General features: G+C 39.9%; 2 protein-coding genes across 3 annotated transcripts in view; one reads left to right on the top strand and one right to left on the bottom strand.

Moving 5' to 3' along the window:
* The window catches only part of ORMDL2 (ORMDL sphingolipid biosynthesis regulator 2), a 171,681-nt gene that overhangs the window by 15,159 nt on the left and 131,926 nt on the right, over positions 1–24,596 (bottom strand). The gene's annotated exons all lie outside the window — the stretch shown is intronic.
* The window catches only part of SARNP (SAP domain containing ribonucleoprotein), a 57,206-nt gene that overhangs the window by 7,577 nt on the left and 25,033 nt on the right, over positions 1–24,596 (top strand). The window contains exons 3-9 of one of the 2 annotated variants that reach the window (XM_053375264.1): positions 3,865–3,911; positions 5,522–5,589; positions 9,632–9,683; positions 13,691–13,764; positions 14,797–14,825; positions 15,776–15,801; positions 18,299–18,367. In XM_053375264.1, coding sequence (XP_053231239.1) covers positions 3,865–3,911; positions 5,522–5,589; positions 9,632–9,683; positions 13,691–13,764; positions 14,797–14,825; positions 15,776–15,801; positions 18,299–18,367 — 365 coding nt within the window. The remainder of the gene's footprint in view (positions 1–3,864; positions 3,912–5,521; positions 5,590–9,631; positions 9,684–13,690; positions 13,765–14,796; positions 14,826–15,775; positions 15,802–18,298; positions 18,368–24,596) is intronic. The other variant, XM_053375265.1, reaches the window with a different exon arrangement.

Genomic DNA, 24,596 nt, shown 5'->3' on the forward strand with positions numbered 1-24,596 from the left:
CCGAGTTCCGCCAGGCCTTTGGTCAGGACTCAGCCTGACTATCCTTTTCTTTTTGTATAAGAACTAATATGAAAGAGGCCTCCCAGCATTCTCACAGGCCCATCCATTTAAGATCAGTGTAAACAGTTGAGCTGATGAGCACTTACTGTTCCCAACCATAGCCCTGCGGAAAGCCATCTAATTAGACTTTAATTTGATTTGACCTGTTTTTAGGAGGTAATTTAATTATTGTTTGATTTTATACTAATGTTATACAGTGGGCGCTCAGGCTGCAAACGTGATCCGTGCGGGATGCACGTTTGCAACCCGCAGCGGCACGTCTGCACACGTGCAGGTTGCGATTCGGGACATCTGCGCATGCGCAAAGTGCGATTTAGCGCTTCTGCGCATGTGTGACTGCCGAAACCCGGAAGTAACCCATTCCGGTACTTCCAGGTTTCAGTGGTCCATAACCTGAAAAAACACAACCTGAAGCGTCTGTAACCCTAGGTATGACTGTATATCTGATGGTAGCCACCCTGAGCCTGACTTTGGTCGGGGAGGGTGGGATATAAACAAAAGTATTTATTTATTTATTTATTTATTTTGTTGTTGTTGTTGTTGTTGTTGTTGTTGTTGTTGTTATTTGGTCACTTCACTGCTCACCCCTAATTCCAGGTCATTTATGAAGAAATTAAAAAGCACCAATCCCAACACAGATCCTTGGGGATCCCACTTCTTATACTTTTCCATTCTAGGAATAGTTATGAAAGGGATAAAAAAAAAAAGTATTCATGTAAATCTGTGGTGTAGCCACACAGGTATGGTCTCCACTTCTCAAAAAAGATACTGTAGAACTAGAAGAGTAGTAGAAAAGGACAATGAAGAAGAAGAAGAGTTTGGATTTGATATCCCGCTTTATCACTACCCAAAGGAGTCTCAAAGCGGCTAACATTCTCCTTTCCCTTCCTCCCCCACAACAAACACTCTGTGAGGTGAGTGGGGCTGAGAGACTTCAAAGAAGTGTGACTAGCCCAAGGTCACCCAGCAGCTGCATGTGGAGGAGCGGAGACACGAACCCGGTTCCCCAGATTACGAGTCTACCGCTCTTAACCACTACAGCACACTGGCTCTTAACCACTACAGCACAATGAAAATTATCAGGGAGCTGGTGTAACTCCCCTATGTGGAAAGGCTATAATGTTCGGAGCTGTTTCGTTTAGAATAATGAGTAAGGGGAGACAAGACAGAGGGATATAAAATTATGTATGGTGTAAAGCAGGGGTGGGCAAATCCCAAGAGACTGCGATCTACTCACAGAGTTATAAACTGGCAGTGATCTACCCCCTTTTGGTGGGTTCAGGTCAAAGTTGTTCAGCTTTTTTTAGGAAGGAAAGCCTTGTTTTTTGGGGTTCAGGTCAAAGTTGTTCAGCTTTTTTTAGGGAGTAGGAAAGCCTCATTTTTGGGGGGGTGCAGGGCAAAAATGTTGACCCAATGATCTACCTCAGACATCCAGTGATCTACCGGTAGATCATTATCTACCTATTGGACGTGCCTGGCGTAAAGAAATTGGATGGATAAAAACTTTTCTCCCTCGATATATCTGAATCATAGAATTGTAGAGTTGGGAGCTCAAATGTCATCTAGTCAAACTCTCACAATGCAGGAATTTCTGTTAGATCGTACATAACATATCCTTTTCACATGTACAGTGGTACCTCTGGATGCGAACGGGATCCGTTCCGGAGCCCCATTCGCATCCTGAGTAAAACGTAAGACGCGACTGTGCAGGTCGCGTTTTGCCGCTTCCGCGCATGCATGCGGCATCATTTTGAGTGTCTGTGCATGCGCAAGCGGTGAAACCCGGAAGTACCGCACTCCGTTACGTCTGGGTCGCTGCGGAGCGTAACTTGAAAATGCTCAACCTGAAGCACATTTAACCCAAGGTATGAGTGTACTAGAATCATAAAATCATAGACTTGTAGAGTTGGATTGCACCATGAGGGTCATATAGTCCAACCCCTTGCAATGCAGGAGTCTTTTGCCCAACATGGGGCTCGAACCCACAACCGGCTGAGCTATCCCAGCAAAACTACTGGCAATCCACGTATTCCCTATCTTATATTTATGTAGCTGGATATTCCAGCCTAAGTGTAGAAATTTACATTTGTTCCTATTGAAATTACTTTGGTTAGTTTTGGCCCAGTTCTCCAATCTGTTAAGGTCATCTTGAATCTTAATTCTGTCTTCAGTGGCATTGGCTACCCCTCCCAGTTTCGTGTCTTCTGCAAATTTGATGAGCATCCCCTCAAAACCTTCATCCAGGTCGTTTAGAAATATGTTGAACAACAACATCCAATGAGGGTGAATGGTGGGAAATTCAAGACAAAAGGAAATACACCTTTGCACATGCCAGCACATTTTCAGTTCATGACACGGCTGGTATCCTGCCTCTGTCCCTTTCCTCCACACTCTCAGCTCCATAATACCTCTAGTCAGTGCTTTTTTTTCTAGGTGGACGCAGGGGGATACGTACCCCTAAATATTTTGTGAATCTAAGTTTGGCCTCGTTGAGGGGCAGTATTTCAATATGAGTAGGAAAATGAGAGTACCCCTAAACATTTTTTTTAGAAAAAAGTGCTGCCTCTAGTGCTATACAATGCTTTATAGCAGGCATGTCCAACTCCCAAGAGACTGTGATCTACTCCCAGTATAAAAAAACTGGCAGTGATTACCCATTGTCATTGGAGGGAGGAGGAGTGTGGGTGGGTGGATTGCCCAGAGCTATTGAACTTTTTTTAGGAGGGAAGTGCCCAGAGTTGTTTTTGGGGGGAGGATTGCACAGTTTTTAAGCTCCCCCCCCCAAACTTTTTGCACATGATAAGGATCCTGCGATCTACCAGGATCAGCCAGGGATCTAACGGTAGATCATGCTCTACTGGTTGGACATCCCTGCTTTATAGTAATCCAGATGGGAAACTCTCAGAACATGGATCATCACTATGGCTAGGCAAACTTTGTCCATGAACAGTTGCAGCGGGCAAACTAGCCAAGCTGCCAAAAGACCCTGTGAGCCACTGAGACCACCTGGGCCACAAGTGACAATGCTAGATCAAGGAATATCCCCAAGCTGTGTTACTGCTTTTTCAAGGAGTGTGTAGCACTTGCAGCCTAAATTAAAGATTGGTTTACAGCATGTTCCTTCAATGAGAATCACTTCTAAATTTACTTTTTTAGGATTGCAATGGAGTGGAGAACCTCCAACCTCCTATGGGATGAAGTTTGACCTGTAAGGCCATTTCCCCCAAACTCTGCCCACTGATGATGTCAGCTAGGGCAGGGCTTCTTGCGTGTTCAGTGAAAGCAAGCAGACCTGAGTTTATTCTTCATCGCTGTGCAATGCAGGCATCAGCTGTAAGAGGGACTTCTCTGTCACACAGCGATAAAGAAACAGGCACTTGTTTTGCAGTACTGTACTTTACTGTATCCTAATACACCAGTGTGGTGTAGTGGTTAAACCCAGTGGACTCGTAATCTGGTGAACTGGGTTCGATTCCCCGCTGCTCCACATGCAGCTGCAGGGTGACCTTGGGCTAGTCACTCTTCTCTGAAGTCTCTCAGCCTCACTCACTTCACATAGTGTTTGTTGTGGGGGAGGAAGGGAAAGGAGATTGTTAGCCGCTTTGAGACTCCTTAGGGTAGTGATAAAGCGGGATATCAAATCCAAACTCTTCTTCTAACTTTGAGGTTGTTTTGGTTATTTTAATTTAATAATATGAAACTAAAATAGAAGCTTTTGTCTTGATGGAGACTACTAAGATCTTTGTACACACAACATGTAAAATATACTTTAGTAATTTTTCATTTCCCCTTGATTTCTTGTAGCTGAGGAGGAGGCAAATGAAGAGGATGTCTTAGGAGAAGAAACAGAGGTAAATTATAGTTCAGTGTAAGACAGTTATTTAATTATGTAGGATGCATAGCGATAAGGATCCATGTCACAAGTGTATTTGAACTGTTCATCATTTGAACTAGTTTAATTGAAAGCTCTTTTGGGTAAATGTCTTTAGTAGGCAATTGTTTATAAAATATATAATTAGGAATATATCCAGCACTGATGTTAAATGATGCTCATGATTAGGAAGCCATAGAGAATATATTGATTGTAGAATTGGAGATGTGGAACTGTGTTCATTTGAGATTTTTGAATGAAGTGTCTGGTAACCAGTACTTAATAAAATAAGTACTTTTTGTCACTTGTAGATCTAGAACTAGAAGGGTGACATGTAAGGTCTTTTGCATCCACTCTGAGGTGGAAGAGAGGAGCTTGTTTTCAAGTGATTTTGCTGAGATGGTTTATATGTGAAGAGCGAGCAAGGCTGTTGCAGGGCGGAGGGGGTTTGCTGAAATGCTCAGTGATTCTAAGTAATGTATATTCTGTGCTACAGTTTCCTGTACTGCAAATGTACACATTAAACGGTGGTTGAGTTTGAATTTATCATTCTTCATACAACTGTTTTTACTATTTGTGGTTACTAAAATATTGCTTTGCTAAGAAATTAGTTTTTAGCAAGATGCATAAAATGGGAAACCTGGGTTTGTATTTTATTAACTTTAAGGTTAACTGAAGTTATAAAATAGTCAAGGAATTGAATGTTTGTTTATTACCACTGTGTCCCAGTATTAGTGTGGGAGTGCACACTGAAATTACTCAGGGTTTCTTTCATGATTACAAAGCTTGTATTTAATTAAGATTGCAAAAAACTGAATCCAGCCTGCCAATAGTCTGAAAGAGAATGAATTTTAAGTAGTATTTCTAAGTTCAAGCAACACTGAGTAATAACATTTCTGATTCCAGTTCTAGATTAGTTTTTTGTTTTGTTTTGTCTTGTTTTTAGAATGTAGACTGCTTAGTGAGTTATTTGTGAATCTTTTTTTTAAAAAAACAACAACCCATAAAGTGCAATGTAATCTTGCGTGTCCCAGTTGCTTCACAAAAATTCAAATTATTTGGACGATCAGGCTTATATATACAGTAAACATGATTGCTGTTCATGCTGACATAAAATACTGTACATCTGGATAACTGGACATTTTTCAGCATTGGGGCTTTGGAACACATTTGTGCTCAGAAACATTGATGGTTTACATCAGTCCAATAAATAAACTATGATGCCCATAACATAATTTGGACTTCACCCAAAGAGTATTACATTCAGTTCTGAATTTAGCTGTCTAAAAGGCATAAGAACCACCCCCTAACTATTTACACAAATAAGTAGAGTTGCACTTGTAACTTTTACAATTGTGCTCCACTGATGCGCAAAATGGTTGCGGCCTGTATGTAAATTTGCCCACAAGACTTTGCAAGGTTGAGATTCTATTCATGTTTAAGGTCCCATTGAACTCTGGTTCCTATGTCCAATAAGATTTGCATCGTATCAGATGGTTATCTGCAGTTCTCATTAACATCTTTTGTGAGGCTTATATTCATTTTGTTCTCTAGGTTTACCTCTCTCCTTGTTGACTGTTTATGTTGCAGGAGGAAGAACAGAAGCCCACAGATGCTCCTATCAAAGAGGAAGTAGCTATTGAGAAATCAACTGAAGTGTAATTATCTGCCCTTCATAAGCTAGAACGTATTGGTCAAACATTAATGTGTTTGTTTACCTTCAGTATTTGTGTGCCACCTGACCACTGAGACTTTGTCATTGTATGAATCTGTAACTCTATAGATGAATGGATGACTAGTGGTGGCTAGGGATTACATGTTGAAAACTTTGGCTTTTTTGGAAATCACAAACCAGAAGGCTAGCTAAAAGTTAAAATTAAATATAGACCCGTTTGGAGTTGACAAAGTCCCATATTCTTTTATAGAACATCCAAGTTATTGGACATCTTTGCATGTAGGGATTTACTCTATCATCCTTGAGCCAAATGTCTATGGCAATCCAACCTCAAAATCTCTTAAGTCCATATATTTTTTGAACTTAATAAACAAGTAAGAATTTTTCACCAATATAATAAAAATGTTGCACCATGGAAAGCTACATTTTGTAACCTAAGTAGTTTTACCATATCTCTCCCTCCACCCCCGGCATTACCTCCCTAGTCTCTTGTCAGTATATTGTCTTTCTCTCTCTCTCTCTCTCTCTCTCTCTCTCTCTCTCTCTCTCTCTCAACAGAGAATCTCACATTCGGTTCTTGTTAGCCTTTGTAGGTGTAAGAAGAATTGTTAGAGCCATCTTGGCGTTAGTAAAGACAAAGCAAAAGTACACAGTTTAGCTTGCAAAGCTCATTCTCATTCCACATCAAGGAATAGGCAAGTTGTAAAAAAGAAAAGGGCCACCTGTGTCAACGACATGCTTTAAAGGCTAAAATAGAGAAGCAAATTGCCCATTTGTCCCTTGTGCCATTCATCAGCTAAACATTTGAAGGGTTATGCAGCCTACCCCTGACCCTCATGCACACAAACTGTGCAGGGAAAAGAGGTCAAGGAGGGTGAACTACCACCGCCCCTAGCAATTACGCTGCATCTCCTAACGGGTTGCCTCACATTTTGAGATGCGTGGTTTTAAGATAGATAAAATATAGCAGGCCTGTGTGTTTTATGAGCAGATCCCATATCCTTGCTCTTCTAGCTGCTTTCAGCTTCCTTATCAGACTGAAGCAGATGCACAAGGATTTCTTGATATAGTAATTGCATGCAGTGGCCTGAATTACCTGAGGGCACAGTTTTCACATTCGCTAGGTGTATTTCTTTATTAATTGTTTGGAATATTTTCACTTTGCTATTCATCCCCATAGCGCTCTCAAGGCAGCTTACAGGAAAAAGATAATAAAACAACTTATTGAACCAGCAAAATCCTTTGTAACAAAAGTATTTTGTTCTCAATTATTAGAAGGTAATTAGAATAAAGTACTCGCATTGTCCCAATTCATATTTAGACCTTTTTCTGGCTAATTCTTCCAGCTGTAGAAATTAGGTTCATTTTTATCAGATGGCAAAATAGAGCTGAGGAGACGACAAGTGATTGTTTGGGAGAATAAGGTGCTGCTACCATAATTTGCATTATGGCGTTCCCTGCTCTGTTTTATGTATACGTTGTGCCTTTCTTGGCAGCAAAGTCATTGGAATGTAGAAGCACTGAATTCAGTGGGGCTCACCCACAGATAACAGGTTAGGATTGTAGTCTTAGTAGCTTGAATATTTTATGCCCGTGGCGTTTGTGCATAATGTGAAAGGGTGAGTACAGTTCTAAGGGAATAAGTTCTTAGTTCAAGTTATGGCTGTATTCATGGTGCAAGGAGAAAAAATTATCTGGATCATTGCCTTCATTTTCTGTGCAAATATATGTGAAAATTCCCATCGAATGAAAATTACAAGCTTGAGTTTCTAACCATCATTCCCATAGATACCAGTAAGGTGTTGCTATCTGCTCTATGTTTATTGGGATTTTTTATTTGAATGACTGTTGTTGCAGTATATTCATACATAACCCTGATCTACTAGCAATTAGTAGCTACCAAAAAAGCATACAATTTGACCAAATCCTATGCTGTACAGCTGAATTTTCAGTTTGGAGACCACAATTATGTGAATTTTAGTGTAGTGGCTGTTCCTAGGCAGCAGGGGGTGCCCTTTCTCCGCATCACAAACAGAAGGCAGCAAACAGTGCTGCAGGGGTAACAAGTCCCTGGTTCCTGTTCTGAATTGCTTCCTGTGAAAAAGTCATTAAACCATTACTACCTTTCAAGGCATAAAATAGAAAAACTGTCCAGGAATCCTGAACAAAAGCCATCCATTTCTCTAAATGGGAGACCTTAATGAGTCAGGCTATGACCCACTGTTTTATGGGAGCTGTTTGGAGGAGGAGGATGCTGTTTCATTTAGCCTGGGAACTTCCGAACTTTGCATCTTCTTCCTTTGTTTTCTTTTGCAAACCTCAACCCTGTTTTCAGAGCATAAACTTCCAAGCACGCCCACTCCATTATATTTTTGTTTGAGTTGTTTACTGGCTCCCATTGCACATTGTTAAAGAAGTGTGTGTTTGAAATGGAGCTATAGCTGACCTGGCCAAAAGTCAACCATAGCTGTCCCATGAACTACAACACAGCAGTCCCTTTGTGAATATGTGGTCATAAAAGAATAAAGATCTGACGGCATATAGCCTAAGCTTGAGGTTTCTGGTTGGGGTTGACTGTTCATCGTAAGTGGTTTATACCGGTTATACTATGCGAATGATTACATGCTAAATAGGACCTCATTTATCTAACTGGTGTAGAACACATCCAACTATTTGAATATGTAATTCGAACGTCAGATAAAGAGTCCAGTTTACATTGGCATGTGAGAGAGACAGTGAGTCTGGAGTTCTGTAATGTCTCTTGGTTCGTCATCTTCATACTTTGCCTATTCCCTTTATTTTTCCTATCCTTTCAAGTTGAATGACATCTGTTTCATACAGAGTTGAAGATAATTTCATTCTTTTCAAGGTTGTACAGATAATTGGGGTTTAAACAGAGGCTAAATATGAGGATTGTCACTATACAAGCAGAAAGTGACTACCAAGCTCCACATTTGTTCCATTGGTTCTGCACCTTGCTAGAGCAGAGATGGAACCCATGAGTTGATTAAAGGTTTGCCCTTATCAAGACAGCATACTTTCCTTTACACAGTCAAATTCTTTCTTTTGTACCCCCGGTTCTCTTTATAATATATATCCATGCATACATTAATTGACTCATGGAGTACTATGTGAACTGCAGACTCGGTTCAGTTTCAGCACGTGGTGTTACTGTTGCCGGTCTCTTCCTGGTTGGAAACTATATAGTCTGTAAGCAATCACGTTTCTTGTTGGTTTCTGAGCGTGTACAAAATTTAAATTAACAAACTGGCTGACCATCCACCAGGCCATTAGGCACACAGATCCCATTTAGTGATTTCATCTTTTATTCCATCTTCAAATCTAATTTTTTACAATGTATTTTGTATCATTTTCCTGTTACAGGTCTCATTCAATATATATGTATGTTTCTACATATATTTTACAAATTCCAAAATAACTTGTTACCATATCAGTTAATGCAATATGCAACTTTCCCTAATCTTACCTTCAATTGATACTACATTTTCCAGGGTTTCTTTGCCAATGTAATTACCTACTAAATCCCTACATTTATCTTAAAGAAAATATTGTTTATGACCACATAAAATTAATTCTGAGGAAGTTTGGATTTCATAATCAATTATCTCTTATTCCACCACCCCACCCATTTAAAAAAAATTAATCAGTACCACCAGATGCTGATTTTTAATGTCTCCTTATCCTGGTATTGCCAGTATTTCACTGAATTGTGTCAATATAGCTTCCTATTTTTTAAAGCAGTATATTATTGAAGTAGAACACCTCTTATTAAAATAGTGTTTACTGAGCACTATTTCAAATATAAATTATTGTTACACTGACAACAGCTTTAAGGAAGACAGGACAGACTTCTGGAGCTCAAACAGAAACTGCAGTCATAGTCAAATGTCCTTCAAGAACCACTTGCAGGAAATAGTTCAGGCTTGGCTACAGATTAAATTGTTGAAAATAGACACAGTTGATATGTTATTTATGCTTCAGTCTGTCAATTTATCTTCCTCTAGAGGTGCAGAGAAGAAGGTGGTGAAAATTGCCTCAGAAATTCCACAAACGGAGGTAAGGTTTTCTCTTTTTTCAGTTATTTTCATCTGAGTTTAACAACTAGGCTCCCACATTTGGAAATAGTGTTCTGTCTCCACCATAATTTTAGCACATGTAGCTCAGATTCGGCCAGTGTTTTATAGCGTATGTTACTGAGTTTTTCTGTTTCTAGTCTGCTGTTGGTCTGCTATTACCAGGTTGTTCACCTTCCTCTCTCCTCTGCTTTTGGGCACTAGAAAGAGATATTGGGAGCATCTGCTTCCCATTGTAAACAAACCACAGTTCTCACAAAGCATCGTTTAAACAAAACACAGTTGCTGGAGTTCAGCCATCATGGAGAATGTTGGCTTGTTTACTGTGGAAAGATGGGGAATGGGGACTGCTTGAGCCATTTTACATAGCAGGAAGCAATATCCCCCCCCCCATTTCCTCTGAACTGCTTCTGTATAATAAAGTTATAGGTACATTCACATTAACACTAAGCCATATATCAGTGCTATGTAGTTGAGCCCAAGTATGTTTCTCTCCTTCCCCTGCTTTTACATGACAAGGAGGAGGACTTCAGCAAAGTTTAGCTTTACTTTTAAAGAACCTGGCTTAATATTACATTTGAACCAGGGATTCTTATTTGAAACAGACTCTTGTCAGTTCTTAACCAGCTTCAGACCATAGGCTATGAAGTTGGTTTGTTCAACTAACTGTTTAGCTTAAACAAGGGTTCTTGGTTCAAATGTAATGTTAAAAAGTGAAATAAACTCTGCTGAAGTCATCTTTCTGGCCATGAAGGAAGAGGAAAGGGTTGAGGGAGATGTGTAAACATTACACCATGCTTGGGTTTATACAGGCTAAGCCATGGTCCAGCACAGCAGTAGCCAACACTGTGCCTGCCAGAAATTGTGAACTGCAACTCTGATCAATCCTGGCACTATATTGGCTACCCCTTGTGCTACGCTATCAGAGAGTTGGAAGGAGGGACTTTGATCACTGCAGATGGTGACAGCAGTCACGAAATTAAAAGACACCTACTTCTTGGGAGAAAAGCAATGACAAACCTAGACAGCATCTTAAAAAGCAGAGACATCGCCAACAAAGGTCCGTATAGTTAAAGCTATGGTTTTCCCAGTAGTGATGTATGGAAGTGAGACCTGGACCATAAAGAAGGCTGATCGCCGAAGAATTGATGCTTTTGAATTATGGTGCTGGAGGAGACTTTTGAGAGTCCCATGGACTGCAAGAAGATCAAAGCTATCCATTCTTAAGGAAATCAGCCCTGAGTGCTCACTGGAAGGACAGAGGCTCCAATACTTTGGCCACCTCATGAGAAGAGAAGACTCCCTGGAAAGGACCCTGATGTTGGGAAAGATGGAGGGCACAAGGAGAAGGGGACGACAGAGGACGAGATGGTTGGACAGTGTTCTCGAAGCTACCAGCATGAGTTTGACCAAACTGTAGGAGGCAGTGGAAGACAGGAGTGCCTGGCATGCTCTGATCCATGGGGTCACGAAGAGTCGGGTACGACTAAACGACTAAACAACAAGTCTAATCTCCTGCCAATGCAGGAATCCCCTACTATTGCATCACTGATAAGCAGCTTTCCCCACTTCTGCCTAAAAACTGAAAAGGTTAGCTTTGGATTCAGTAGTTGTAGTTTGTACTGTGTCTTATTAGCCTTAATTCTCCTATGCCACATATATCTGTTGCAGTAGTCTCTATTAGCTTTATGATGTGTAGCTCTATTGCAATTAGTAAATGAATGCAGCCTGTGTTATCTTTTGGCTTGCATTGGCAAGAGAGATCACTAGACTGATTACTTATTATTTGGCAGTGTGAGATGAAATGTATTTGCTATGCCTCCATATCTGCCCTTCAAATTGTTCTCTTCTCATTCTGTGGCTCTTTCTCCACACTCGCGTTAGGAACCGCTTCCAACATTAAAGGAGATATGGACACGTCTGTAATTCTGTCTCTTATACAGAGTTTGGCCTTCTTCCAAGGGAGCAAAGGGTTGTGTGGATAAACCTGGCATACACTTTCTCTCTTACATCTGTTTGGCTTCCTTAATCCTTTATTTTCATCACTTTCCACTGCGCTCTCTCTAACTGAGGAAGCTGATATGAAAACACAAGTCTGTCTCCCTGCTGTTCAACTGTCACCTTCAAGATCTAATCTGCCTGTAAGCTGACCACAGCAATTGAGGACTGATGTCACAAATCATGGATCATTACTTTGGTGGGGCAAGTAACCAGAAACAATAAATAGAAAATTATCTGAAATGGAGCTGGTACTGAAAGAGTGACGTCTTCTAAACTTTGTGGGAAGCCTTCATCAAGGGATCATTAAATTATTCTACTTGCGTCTTCTCTTGCTCCCTCTGCTTTCGATTTGCAAGTCTGCCAAACTCCATTCTTTCTCAAATCCCTTGATGTTTCATGAAACTTTTAAACTTTATAATGTAAATACCTTCCAGACTCAATTGACGTACCTAATGTATCATGACCTTCTCAGAGCAACAGGGTTTTATTTTCAGCACTGTCATTAAGGGTGCTGCACTTGAACTGCTTTCAGGTCACATAAGGAATTGAGATTCTTCTCAACTTGTAGAAAACCTCACTTTAGTGAACAAGTTTACTGTTTGCAAGAATTAGCAATGGGTTGTGCTGTCCAATGAAGGGTCCGTGCATTTCTTAGGTTGACAGTAGGTTATACCATGAACTGTTTTAATTTGATTGTCATAGATATGTTGCTGCATCCATGAAGCTTTTAGCCATTAGGAATGAAGCTATCTTCTATTCATGCAGAAATACTTTATATGTTGGGCTTTCTGCATGTTTCATACAGTTATTTATTGTAAGTAACTGTATTTCTATGTCTGATCATCTTTCATTTACGCCACAAACGAACGTACGTTGAATCATGTGTTCCATGCAAAATTATTTATTTGTGAAAAGTAGCCTTTTTATGAGCCTATGACAGCAAATGTTCTTGGACTCCTGCCATGTTCTGTAAAACAATTTTGCTTTTCATTTGTAAGAGAGATTTTATCTTAACTTCTGATGAAGTTCTATTTTGCATGTTTCCGGATCAGCTGTGATCTGTTTGAGCTGTCACTTGCTTTCTGCAGCTAGGTGGGGAAATAAGTTGCTCATTTTGTATTCATGCCGGGGCTGCTATTCCTGTGACTTCTGGGCAGAGCTTTTTCTGGTTGAAATGTGCAACATTACTGCCAACATCTATTTCAGCTGCCCTGGTTGTGGATGTGTCTGAAGCAGGTACACATATCCCTTCATAGTAGCTAAGATAGGAGTAGCCAATACAGCGCCCTTCTGATGCTGCTCAACTCCTATCAGCCGCAGCCAACATGGCGAATTTAATGGATGATGGTAGTTGTAATCCTGCAACATCTGTGGCACACCACGTTGGCGACCTCTGAGCTAAACATTCTTCTAAATACTGATGGCTATAGCAAAGGGCATGAGGTTACATACCATATATTGTGTTGGCTAATGAGAAACCGGGCTTCTGAACAGAAGCATGCTTACTGGAACAGCCATTTGCACTATTCTGTCTCTCTCTTGTTAAGGGATTGGCGCTTGGTAGTTTAAAATTTCGCCTACCTCAATATGCCCTTAGCAACAAAGATGGATCATTTCATATCTACCAACAGAAACACAGGTTTACTGGGTGTTTACCACTTATTCTGTGTCCATATTGTCAGAGTTGTTGTAACCTCTGGCTCATTAAAACATGTTGATTGTTGCATCAGGAGAAACAGTCACAGATTCTCAAGTAGAGATAGGAAATAGAAGTTGACAGTCTCAGTGTTTGGATGGACCTGGTGGTGTCTCACCACAACAATTGCCCTGCTTCCATAGCATATTTTCTTCCAAATCTTGGAATAAGCAGAAAAGTTTAATAGATAGGTGCAGGTGGGAATATACTTATGACTACTCATAAATCTGGAAAAAATGCATTGTTTTTCTATATTGCCTACCATATTTGTATTTCTTTATCTTCTACTTTAGAGAATGCAGAAACGGGCAGAGAGATTCAATGTACCTGTGAGTTTGGAGAGTAAGAAGGCTGCACGAGCAGCTCGGTAAGTCTTTATTTATTGTCATTGTTTGTTTTCTGTGACTGCTTTTTAACCATTGTGCAGATCAAAGTTTATTATAGATGCATTGTGCAACGGATATGTTCTAGTTGTCTGCAGTGACTACCTTTGGAATTTGAGTTGTGGGTAACCAAAAATGGCTTCATTGCTTTGTAGAGATGCTTGCTTGAACCCTGAAAACTTTGCATGGCTTAAATAGAATTTCACAGTTGTCCTCATACTTCCATAGCCTATCCAGAGTATTAAATCTTAGTCTTTCTTCTAAGAGAAACTGTTTCATAGACTAAGTAACAATGGAAGATAGAAAGGGAATGGGGAAATATCCAATATAATATTTTAGAAAAGCCAAAGCAGGGCGTAGTAGATTTCTCTCATAATGTGCTTTTCCAGGTAGAAGTCTGTCTACCCCCAGAAGATGTTAAAATTACCATAAAATCTATGAACAACTGGTTGTATGGTTAGTTCTTTTCACATGCTTTGAAATTTTAAGACAATCCTCAAATCAGACAAATTATTATCATAAATTAAGTAATATCCCATGTTTTCACTTCTGTGCTGCTATTCATGAGCAACACAAATGGTTGTGAAAGGGATTAAAAAATGAGGAAAAGACCATTCACAGGTGTGTTTAACCTTACCATCTGCTGATAAGATGCCTTGCTCTTTATATCAAGAAAAGTACATTGAAGACTTGTGAAAGATCCAGAGCTTTAAACATCCGATTATTAAACAATGTGTAATGGCAAATAATATGCTACAACGAAGAATAACCCACAATTTCCCTTTTGGACCATCTGTTCTGCTTGATTGGTGATTATCTTGTGAACAAGGCAGAAATGCTATGTAGATCCAACTTCGATTGCTGATCTGATTCAATCTAGTAGTCTAGGTATGTCATGGCAGATTTACAAGGTAATTCGCAACTTAACTTGTATTAAAATTGTTTTCTAATCTATGTCATGGTTTAGAGACCCAAAACCTCAGAGTCCCTAACCAGGGTTTCTCTCTTCTCCACAGGTTTGGTATGCCTGCAGCTTCAACTAAAGGTATGTGATTCTTGAAGCGGTATCTCATATTTTTTCCTTCCTTTGAATGATTGTAACCATTTTTCTTCCAACCATGCTGTAAAAACAGGGTTGAAAATGAAGTTTCATTGTCTTTGTACCCTTACAAATACATTAGCAGCCATGGTTATTCACTGGATTTTTAATCTCCTTGCAAGATCCTCTTGCTGATAAATTAATATAACTTAATCTTTTTTATGGAATTACATAGTAAATCCCAGAATAACCTGGATTTGGAAATACCATGTTTTTACTAAACCACTAGAAATCCAACCCGTGGCATCATTATGAACTAAAAGCGATGGATTCTGAAGGTCTCTGAAGGGCCAAAGCAAGGACCAAAAGCTGCAGATGCAAGTGACAAAATTATTATTTGTCCCAGTGCTTAACTCTGGATTAACAATTAGAATGCATGTTTGTATTTCTGTTGGAGGATAAATCATTCTAGAATTAAGGTGGTAACACATAGTACCAGCATGGACTTTCTAGAGAGTTGGTGTAGGCCACAGAACAGGGCAGACCCCTGATGAAGTAACTGGCAGATACTAAAAGTCCCACTGAGCTCAGTGAGGCTTGTACTTTAGTACCTGGATATAGGATTGCAATCGTAAGAAAGTTCACAGAGAGAAAGTTTCCTTCCCATCCCATTTTGTTCAGATGGGTCTCCCCAAGCTTCCTTGAGAAGCTTTTCGGAGATTGCAGGAAAGAGGAGAGAACAGGAAACATTTATTCTGCTAATGCCCTATTAATTTTGGAATCTAAGCCATTATATATTCTAATAAAAATTTCCACTTCAAGCATCTTTTGAGTCTCTTTTGGCTTTAAGACCACTGCTTTTATTCTAACCACTTTTTAAATTTACTATTTAGGCAATTGGAAGAAAGCTTGTTTCAAATATGATAATTTAAAATGGTTTTTGTTCCCTATTTCAGGTCTTGTGACAGAAAGTAAGACTACAGTAAGTAGCTACTTTGCTTACAGTTATAGCTGGCTTGGTTTTACAATGGTACTTCATTTATTAAAACTTGCTAGTGAATCCACCCGGGGGGGCGGGAACTGACAGACAAAAACATTTCCTGAAAACTATGCTCTTTAGTGAGTGGGCGCCTCAAGACAAGCATATAATTTTTATTTGGATCCAGTTCTTTGAAATATTTTGCTTTCTTTTTTCACTTTTTGTGGTTCTTTGGTGCCTAATGGAGTAGAAGATGAGATGCATATTGTATGTCTATTGTGTTCTTTATTCCATTGCTAAAAGCAATTCTATCGTATTAGGAAATCAGGCATATTAATTGGTTTTCTTCCACGTACAACTTCAGATTCTGTTCTAGTTCAAAGTTACTAAACCAGGCAAGAAGCCTTGCTGGTTTTGGGCCCCCCCCCCCATTTTTCCTTTTCCTTGGCTTCCCCATATTCTTTCTGCCACAAAGTCCATATCCAACAGATCTGTCGATTCTTTTTTGGTCCGTCAGATGAAAAACTGGTTCATTCTCTGGTTGCCTCCTCCACTAACTACTGCTAATTTGTTCTATTTGACCTTGCTTTGTCGCATCTCACTGTATCTAAAAAGCTGTTGCCCAAATTCATTTCTTCACTTCTCTTTTTATTAAGTTATATGACACATCTACTCAAATCCCTTCAATCACTTCCTCCCCCCCCCATTCTGCACCAATGCCTTGCCATTGCCATCAAACGTAACAGATTTGCCTCATCTTGTGTTTCTGCTGGCACATCTTTGCTTATGACCTTCGTTTACAACAGTCAGTTCTTGAAAAGTCTTTATTTTCCTTCATGTGTCTCTTCACTTTCTCCCTTACCTCTATGCCTGGAAGTTGCTCCTTCCCACTGCCACCTCTCCACCACTACCTTCCCTCCCCTTCAAGCTTCTTTCCTCTGTGAAGCTTTTGGCTTAACCCTATAGTTGTCACTTCCAGCCAAAATGATGTCTAAGTGTGGGCATTTGTTCATATTCATCCTCCGATAAGACATGTCTCTTCTATTGTCAAAATTTAGATTGTCAATTCTTTGAGATAGGAGCCTGACTCCTTTTGACTTATTAATCTACAACACGGCTACACTTTCAGAACGTGTTGCTTATGTTACTTTGCAAAGCACTGTGTGCACTACTGATAATAGTATTAAGAACAAATGGCTAGTTGCCCTGCTAATTTAGGCAGTGTTTCTTGAGGATCGTTCTAGTAGAACAAATGCTAGTTTCAGTCTTCTGTTCTGCTGCTTGCTTGGGAAGTACTTGGACAATATGATGAAGCAGATTCCCACCTAAAGATTCCAGGGTCCCCCATAGTATAAATCTTTGCAATATATGCTCATTTAGCAACTATTAGATATTCCTCATAAAGGATGCTATGTTGCTTGAAATAGCTTTAAGGGAACTGGGCAAAACTTCCCTAATGTAAATTTCTTGGCCAAATTAGGACTGAAACGGAATGTAGAGAACTTTTTTTAAAAAATAGTTTTATCACACCCACACCCAAAAAAGAAAAGTCTGTTTCAGTTATTTTTGAAACGGGCAATCAAGCAGGGGTGCAGATTGGCCTCCTTTAAAGTTGGCAACCGCAGACTTGCAACTTTATCTGCAGGGCTGCCACTACACCCCATAGCAATTTGCTAAGAGAGGAGAATGACACTGCTGCCTGTCATGTCCTTAAAAGTGCTGTTGTAGCACTTTAAAAGAATTGATCTGCAAAGCAGTGCCCAGCAAGATTCCTTCTTGCCTCCCAGTGAGAACTTTGCCAAGAGAAAGAGACGGATCCCAATTTTACAGAGAATTTCTTGCTCCCCAATATGTCACTGGGGGGGACGGGACACAGTACAAGCTGCTAAAACATTCAGCTCATGCCAAAGGCTTCTTAATTCTGAATGTAATTAGACATGGCATCTTCTCAAATCTGAGATGGTGCTGAAATTTGGTGAAAATATATATTTTCTCTTTGATACTTTCCTGTGTTTATCTTTAAGAGTTGAATGGTATATACATGTTGCTATAGAGTTCAAAATGCAAATCAGATCCCCAAAAAATCACAATACATTAAACATGATTTATTTAAGATACACAAAACACAATTGACTTGGCAACAACAGATGTGATGGCTCCATTTTTACTGTTGTCAACACATTTTAAAATAGAAGAATCAGTCTTCTTAAAAATCCCTCTCCTAAAACACTAGCACAAATCCTTCTTAGAAACAGTTTGCAGTAAAATTCTGAACTTCTGGATGTCATCTTCTTATTCTCCTTCCCTCCGTAATTGGTAAGAGGGGTTGCTGCAGTACAGAAAGAGGATTTTTATTAGGGTTTAGCAAATTCATCAATACAAACACTAAATTTCAGGTCTCTTCCATTTTCCTTGGCGTAAGTGCATATTGTCTTTAGGATTCCTTAATCTAAGAATATGAGTGGAGATTATATTAAACTGTTTCCTGTGACTTTTCTAGGTAAATATAGACAAATTAAAGGAAAGGGCTCAGAGATTTGGCTTGAATGTCTCCACAGCCTCCAAAAAGGTAAGGTTCCAGGGCAAGCACTACTAGAGTAATAAATATTTGAAAAATTGAAAAACTGCAGCATATATATCACTTAATCCTGTAATCCTACTTGTTTTATCTTACTTGCTTTGATGAAACTTCCTGGTCGATCAAGGATCTTAATCTCCCGTATCATCAGACTAGCTCCAAGCCCAATTTATAGTATTAAAGGGTTTGTGTTAAGAGATCATGCAGCAGTGCTTTATTGCTGAATTAGGAACATATGGCTTTCTAATTTCTTTTTTTTTTTTTTAGCATAGGTTTCTTACTAATTTTGGGGTAATATTACTTGGGACCAGTCCTTTTAGAACAGAATAATTGAAATGTTCACTTGTGTCTTGGTCCCTGCCCCGCCTTGCCCCGCTACCCTGGCTAAGGAATGAGGCTGCCCACAGTGTTGCAGAAAGCTTTCCAATTTAGATTTCACCCAAACGTCTGGACTGTACCACTTCAGATTGCTGGAGGGTTTCTACAGACAGAAAGCTAATACAACAAGGAGAAGGCTAAGCTAGAACCCTTCTCACTAGTATCTAATTTTTTGTGTGGAAAGCTTATTTAACTTATTTTAATTTTCGCATGTGGGAATATTCAGTCATATGATTCCCCACTCCTACAGTGCACCCCAAGCAGCTTTAGCACATAGTAAGAACTAAGCTCTAGTTCTGTGTGGTTCTGGGTTCTATCTGCCACCGAGTTGAGGAGCCAGCATTCCCAATATTGACTTGGGTTCATTATGCTTCCAATAAAAGAAGCATAATGTCTGAAAAAAGTTAGCATCAGTTCAATGGTGGCCAGAAGTCCTTCAGCAGAAATTGTTAGAACACGTGACGTTGCTAAAATATTTCCCAAAGAATTTTCTGTGTTACAGATGAGAGACATGAGGAAAAGGGGGGTGGGGGTATCTAGATCTGGAAACTGATATTAGGCTGGGCTGTTACTCTCTGTGGGCCTGAAAGCTGCTGACAGTTCTCCAGTTCAGTACCACCATAGAAGAAAACAGGATTTGGGAATGGGGGGGAGGGGAGAGAGAATGCTGTATATTGATTATTTCAGACTTGGAAATATTCTTCTGGAAAAAGCCTCGTGAATGAGGAAGGCTGTCATTTTGTCTTAACCCCTACCAGATAAACTATTCCACCCCTCGTGGGATTTGCACATTTAATGCATTCCGTTCTGCAGTAAGGCACTAAAGCTGGCACCAGGGGGTTAAACCATGTAGAAAATAGCTGGAGGTGGAGGCCATTTTCCTCCCCACCCTCTGCTCTGGGGGAAGGGTGAAATCATGCAAGTGCATTAAAGCTGGAATATGTGGAGGGGCAGGTCAGGGTGAGAGGCTCCTCAAACATCATTAACCCTGTCACCAGGAGTGCACATTTTTCAGGAAGAATATATGCTTTGTCAGCATTTATGGCCAAGTTTCCTTTTGAGCGGAATTGTTTAGATGACGATTCATAAGAATTGTACGCTCTCTCTAAAGAGCTTCCCACAACTATTCCCTGTTCAGTACTTGACAAAATAAAAGTGCTAAATATTAATTTGAATGCTCTTAAAGAATACAAATGAAGCTAGCTTCATCAGAGAATTGATCCTCTTTATACACGGGGAGAAAATACCAATAGGAGAATGGCATATCCAAGGTCAGAAATTGATTGCTAAGTTCGGTCTGGAAATCTATGTTTCTGTGCGTCTGTATTCTTTAAACACTAACATTTTGTCTCCAGTTACGGTTTTCTTTGCATGTATGAGGCAGAGTGACAAGCAATAACATTATGATGATTTGTCTTGAGATTTGTTGTGATCTTCTGTTAGGAAGTAGAGTTCAGAGCCTTAGAAGTGTTTTCTCTCTCTGAAGAGCACTCGTGAATTCTATTGAGGAATATTGTTGCTTGCTTCAATTAGCCACTGGTATTGTGTTTCCCACCTGGGTGTTCTTTATAGCTTTTCATTACAGAGTAGCCTGGTTGCGTGGGTCTTTGCAGATTTTTAACACCACGCATTGCAGCAAAAACTTTACAGTAAACCATTGTCTCTGGAGCCACATTTCATTTCCCATTCAAATTGGTTTTGAACAAGAGAGGTGGGGGAAGAGGAATATAGCCAAGGGCAATTTCAAGCCTGCTGGGATCAGGGGAGCAAACCTAGATCTGAGTAAGAGGCTCTCCATCTAATCTGTAGCTTTGAACCCACTGCCACTGTAGAATCTATTCTGTTAAAAACATCTCTTCCTAAAAGATAACAAAGCTCCTACTAGTACAGTAGAATAGAGGTGGTGACTGTCGCTGTCTAATATAATAGATGTGGCAGGTGCTCGCTTGTTTTTTCTGTCAGCACGGAGCCATCAAATTAATTTTTAAAATAAATCAAGAAAGCATTTTCCTCTCCAGAACTAATCACACCCCCTCCCCATGCTCTCAAGGGAAGCCTCCTTTTAAAATTTACCCTCTGACCTGAGGCTGCTATCCCTTGATTTCTGCAAGTTACACTTAAACTGCTCCCTTCCCTTGTAAATTTTCCCTCTGTAGCAGCTGCTCCCTGTACCACTCTGAACCTCTGGCTTCCCAGTGGGAGAGCTGATAGCTGCAGGCTTCAGTGCTGCAGAAGGCTGAGCGGGTTGCTTGCATCGTAACGCAAAAGCGCATTCTCAGAGGGCTTGCTTTTTCTTTTTATGCATGAAACAAGGTTGTAGGTATCCAGCAGAGAGAGTATTACCACAAAACAGAAGCTTGGGGCTCTTTCAGAGAGCCTTTGGCTTAGCATAAATGTTCCTTTCTGCATTGCATTATTTGGTGCCATTCCCAGTCGGAACAGATGACTAAAATAATTTGTGCTCCACATTAGCTAATGTAAGGGTCTTGTTCTGTTTTACAAGTAGCTAATTAACCTGCAGCCTGTCAGAGGTTTGAGCTAGGGAGGTAAAGTACCAGCACGTCAAAGTCACACTGCAAATGGAGCAAAAATTGCAAGGATCAAACCTCAAACACATTAGCACCAGCTTCTCCCAACTCTCAAATGTGGGTTTTAAGTCGAAAAGAAACAAAAGACTCAGTGCTCTACTTGAAACTTTGAGGCCTCTGCTTAAACCCAAAAAGTTAACAGTGCTTGGAAAACAAGTAGGAATCTCTTTAGAAATGCAGTAATACCCAAATTTGTCATAACTGGACCTATTGTACAATCATATGATACCACTTAATAAACCAGCTGCAAAGTGTATTGCATTTTTACACCTCTGATGTGACAGAGCTTGTGGTTAACATTCAGAAATTTGAGTCTTTCTCCATTCATTTTTGTCAATAAATTACAATAGGTATCCTACATGGATTAAAAAAAAATATCCTACATGGATTGCTTTGTTCTTTTTCCTGTTTGTAATGGGAAAAGGGCAATCCTTTTTTAAACTTGGCATGTGTATAAGATTGATGAAAGTTGTAGTTTGATTGCAAATGAGTAGTAGCACATAGATTGACAAAGTAATTGTTAACCAGTAAAAGTTTAAAAGTGAATTTTGGTCAAACTTAATGTAGCTTAATTCTTTTTAGTGAAGGCTTATTATAGAGGCAGAAGGGAACAGTTTGTGTTTTCTAAAATGGGCTTAGCAAAGCTCATTTTTCATAATGTGGTTTTGGGAAGGCAGTTTTGTGCATATATAATGAGAAAGCAGTTGGCTTAACTGTTTACACTTTCAAAAAGTTCAGAGCAGTATGCTGAGGAAGGATTCTTTTCCTGGATTGTTCTTTTCCTTGCAATATTTTCAAATACATCCCACCAGTTCCCATATGGAAAAATATTAACCAATAGGAAACAAGAGCAGGGGGAAAGTGCTGCAAAAGATCTGATGACCATTTAAGCTAATCTTCTCCTAATGTAGGGTTCTATAACTATTAACTGAAATCCATGCTACCAATTAACACCCTTTTCCTCAAAGTACTATACTTCAAGCAGAGAACACAGCAGCAGCACTCTTTCCAAAATTGTTAGTAATATTTACTATTATATTATGAATTGATCTTGTTCACACATAACTCTAAGCCGAACTTTGGTTTAGTGTAAACAAGCAAACGTGTGGGGTCCTGGATTGGAGATTGCAGCCACTTGGCTCCTTTTCTAGTCATTTTGCTGCTGCACTGAGGTAAGCCATTGGACAGACCTTGACTACAGATCATAGTTTATCCGGATAGAGCTAAACCACAAGCCTGGGTTCAGATGAGGAGCTAAGTCAAAGCCACATCTTAACATTTCAGTAGCAGAGTGTTCCGAAGAGATTAAGGCAGTTGCAACTTCTTCTTCACGAGCCTTTTTGTTTGTGCTAAACCATGGTTTGGCTTAGTGTTATGTGAGAACCAGACCGTTTTATCTCACTCGTCCCTTAGAAAGCTGAAAATGGCTAACATGGGACATGGCACCTTATCCAAACACTGATCAGGTTCCAGGCTGCTAAGCTTCAGCCATGCTATGGTTCTGAGTACTCCTATAGCATTCAAAGCAGGTCTTGATCTAGTAACACACTACTGCAGAAGATAGCAGGAAAATTAATTGCAACATTTGCTTCTTAAGCTCAAACAAGCTGAAAAGGAAATATTTATCCTGAAAAGGAGCTATGTTGCTATAGAACCATACTGATTTTGTGGTCTGGGAGCTTTCTGAATGTTGGACAAGATTTTTGTTACAATATAAGAGCATCAGGATCCAGCCATTTTATTACTTCCAAAGGATGAGATATCTTGGTTTTCTTGGGAGCAAACCAGGCTCTGTCCAAGGTGGTTACATGGTTGGAAGGCTTTGCCAGCAACTTCGTAGTCATTCTCTGTTGCTCTTACATTTCCCCTTACGTTTACAAGCTGCACATGGTTTCCTCATACAACGTTACCCCTGTTCCCATATATCCTGAGAAATATTCCATACCTTTTTGCAGGTTTCAACTCAAACTCTTATTTCCTTTTTCACTTTTGTCTGTGCAGTTTCTGTAAAAATGTAATATTTATTGGTTTTCAAATCTGGACCAGTTCCCATCTTCCTTGACCATTGACCCTACTGATTTGGGCTGATGGGAGTTGGAGTTTAACAACATCCAAAAGGTCACAGGTTAGCCACCCTGTCTAGTGCACTTGTCTTCACAATGGAACATGGTTCTGAGTAAACATGTATTAGCTTGTGCTGTCAGGTTACACAAATGGGTTGAACCCTGACTAAAATGGGTCACGCAAGTGGCAGCACTACCATTCTTCCCCTCCGCCTTTGTGGTGGTGGTGTTTATAACTTGGGGGGGGGGAGAAGGAGAAAAACAGTGTTTTAAAAGGAAGAGGGAATGGATAAGGAAGAGAAAAAAGGGGAAAGGCAGTAAATTAAAACAAAAAAAGGAAAAGGGGCACCTTCATGATGGGGCTAAAGGTTCAAAGATTGGAAGATTTCTGGTCTGTTACCTTCTTGATGTGCTCTCCTTTGAAGCCATCATTTGTCCGCTACACAATATTACGATAACTAGAGCATTCAGTGCCAATTTACTGCAGGAAACCACCTCCCACTTCAGCTGCCTTTTGCCCCCGAATGTAGTTTACTGCAGGCAGCACCTTTGGGGACAAATAGCAGCCAAGGAGGGGGGGATTTCCAGCAAGAAACTGGTCCAGGTACTCAGTCCAGATTATGAGCATGTTCAGGACTGTAACCCCACAGTTCCTTATTCTTCAAAATAAAAATGGCTATTCAGGCACCATTTTTAAAAAGTATGAATTTTGGTACATCTAGCTTGGCCCTCAGCTTGCCAATGTGTGTAGATTTTCTTTTACAAATCCAAGGGGAGGGAGAGGCTGCATAAGGTCTCCATTCAAGGGGCTTTATATTAGAACCTAATTCATATATGAAAGAGATTGTATCTAGAATTTGGATTTGCATTTTGTCTCTTTGGAGACATTCCACTGGGAAGAATCATAATATGAGGCATACTGGTTCAGAGCTAATGCTGTATTCAGAATTGCTTCTGAGCCTTCAGTTCTAACTCACTAGGTAATAAGCCCCAGTAAACACATTGGGCCTTACTTCTGAGTAAACATGTATAAGCGGATGTTGTCATTCTCACTGAAATGGCATTTTTATTAGTATTTTTAGATTGGCTTGCATGCCATAGGTGCAAAGCAGCAGATTGCACACTTTGAACCTGACTTCCAAATGTAAAGTATGAATCTGTTCTAAAGTAAAGCATCTACAGTATACGCAT

Source organism: Podarcis raffonei, chromosome 2, assembly GCF_027172205.1.
Source record: "Podarcis raffonei isolate rPodRaf1 chromosome 2, rPodRaf1.pri, whole genome shotgun sequence".
NCBI lineage: Eukaryota > Metazoa > Chordata > Lepidosauria > Squamata > Lacertidae > Podarcis > Podarcis raffonei.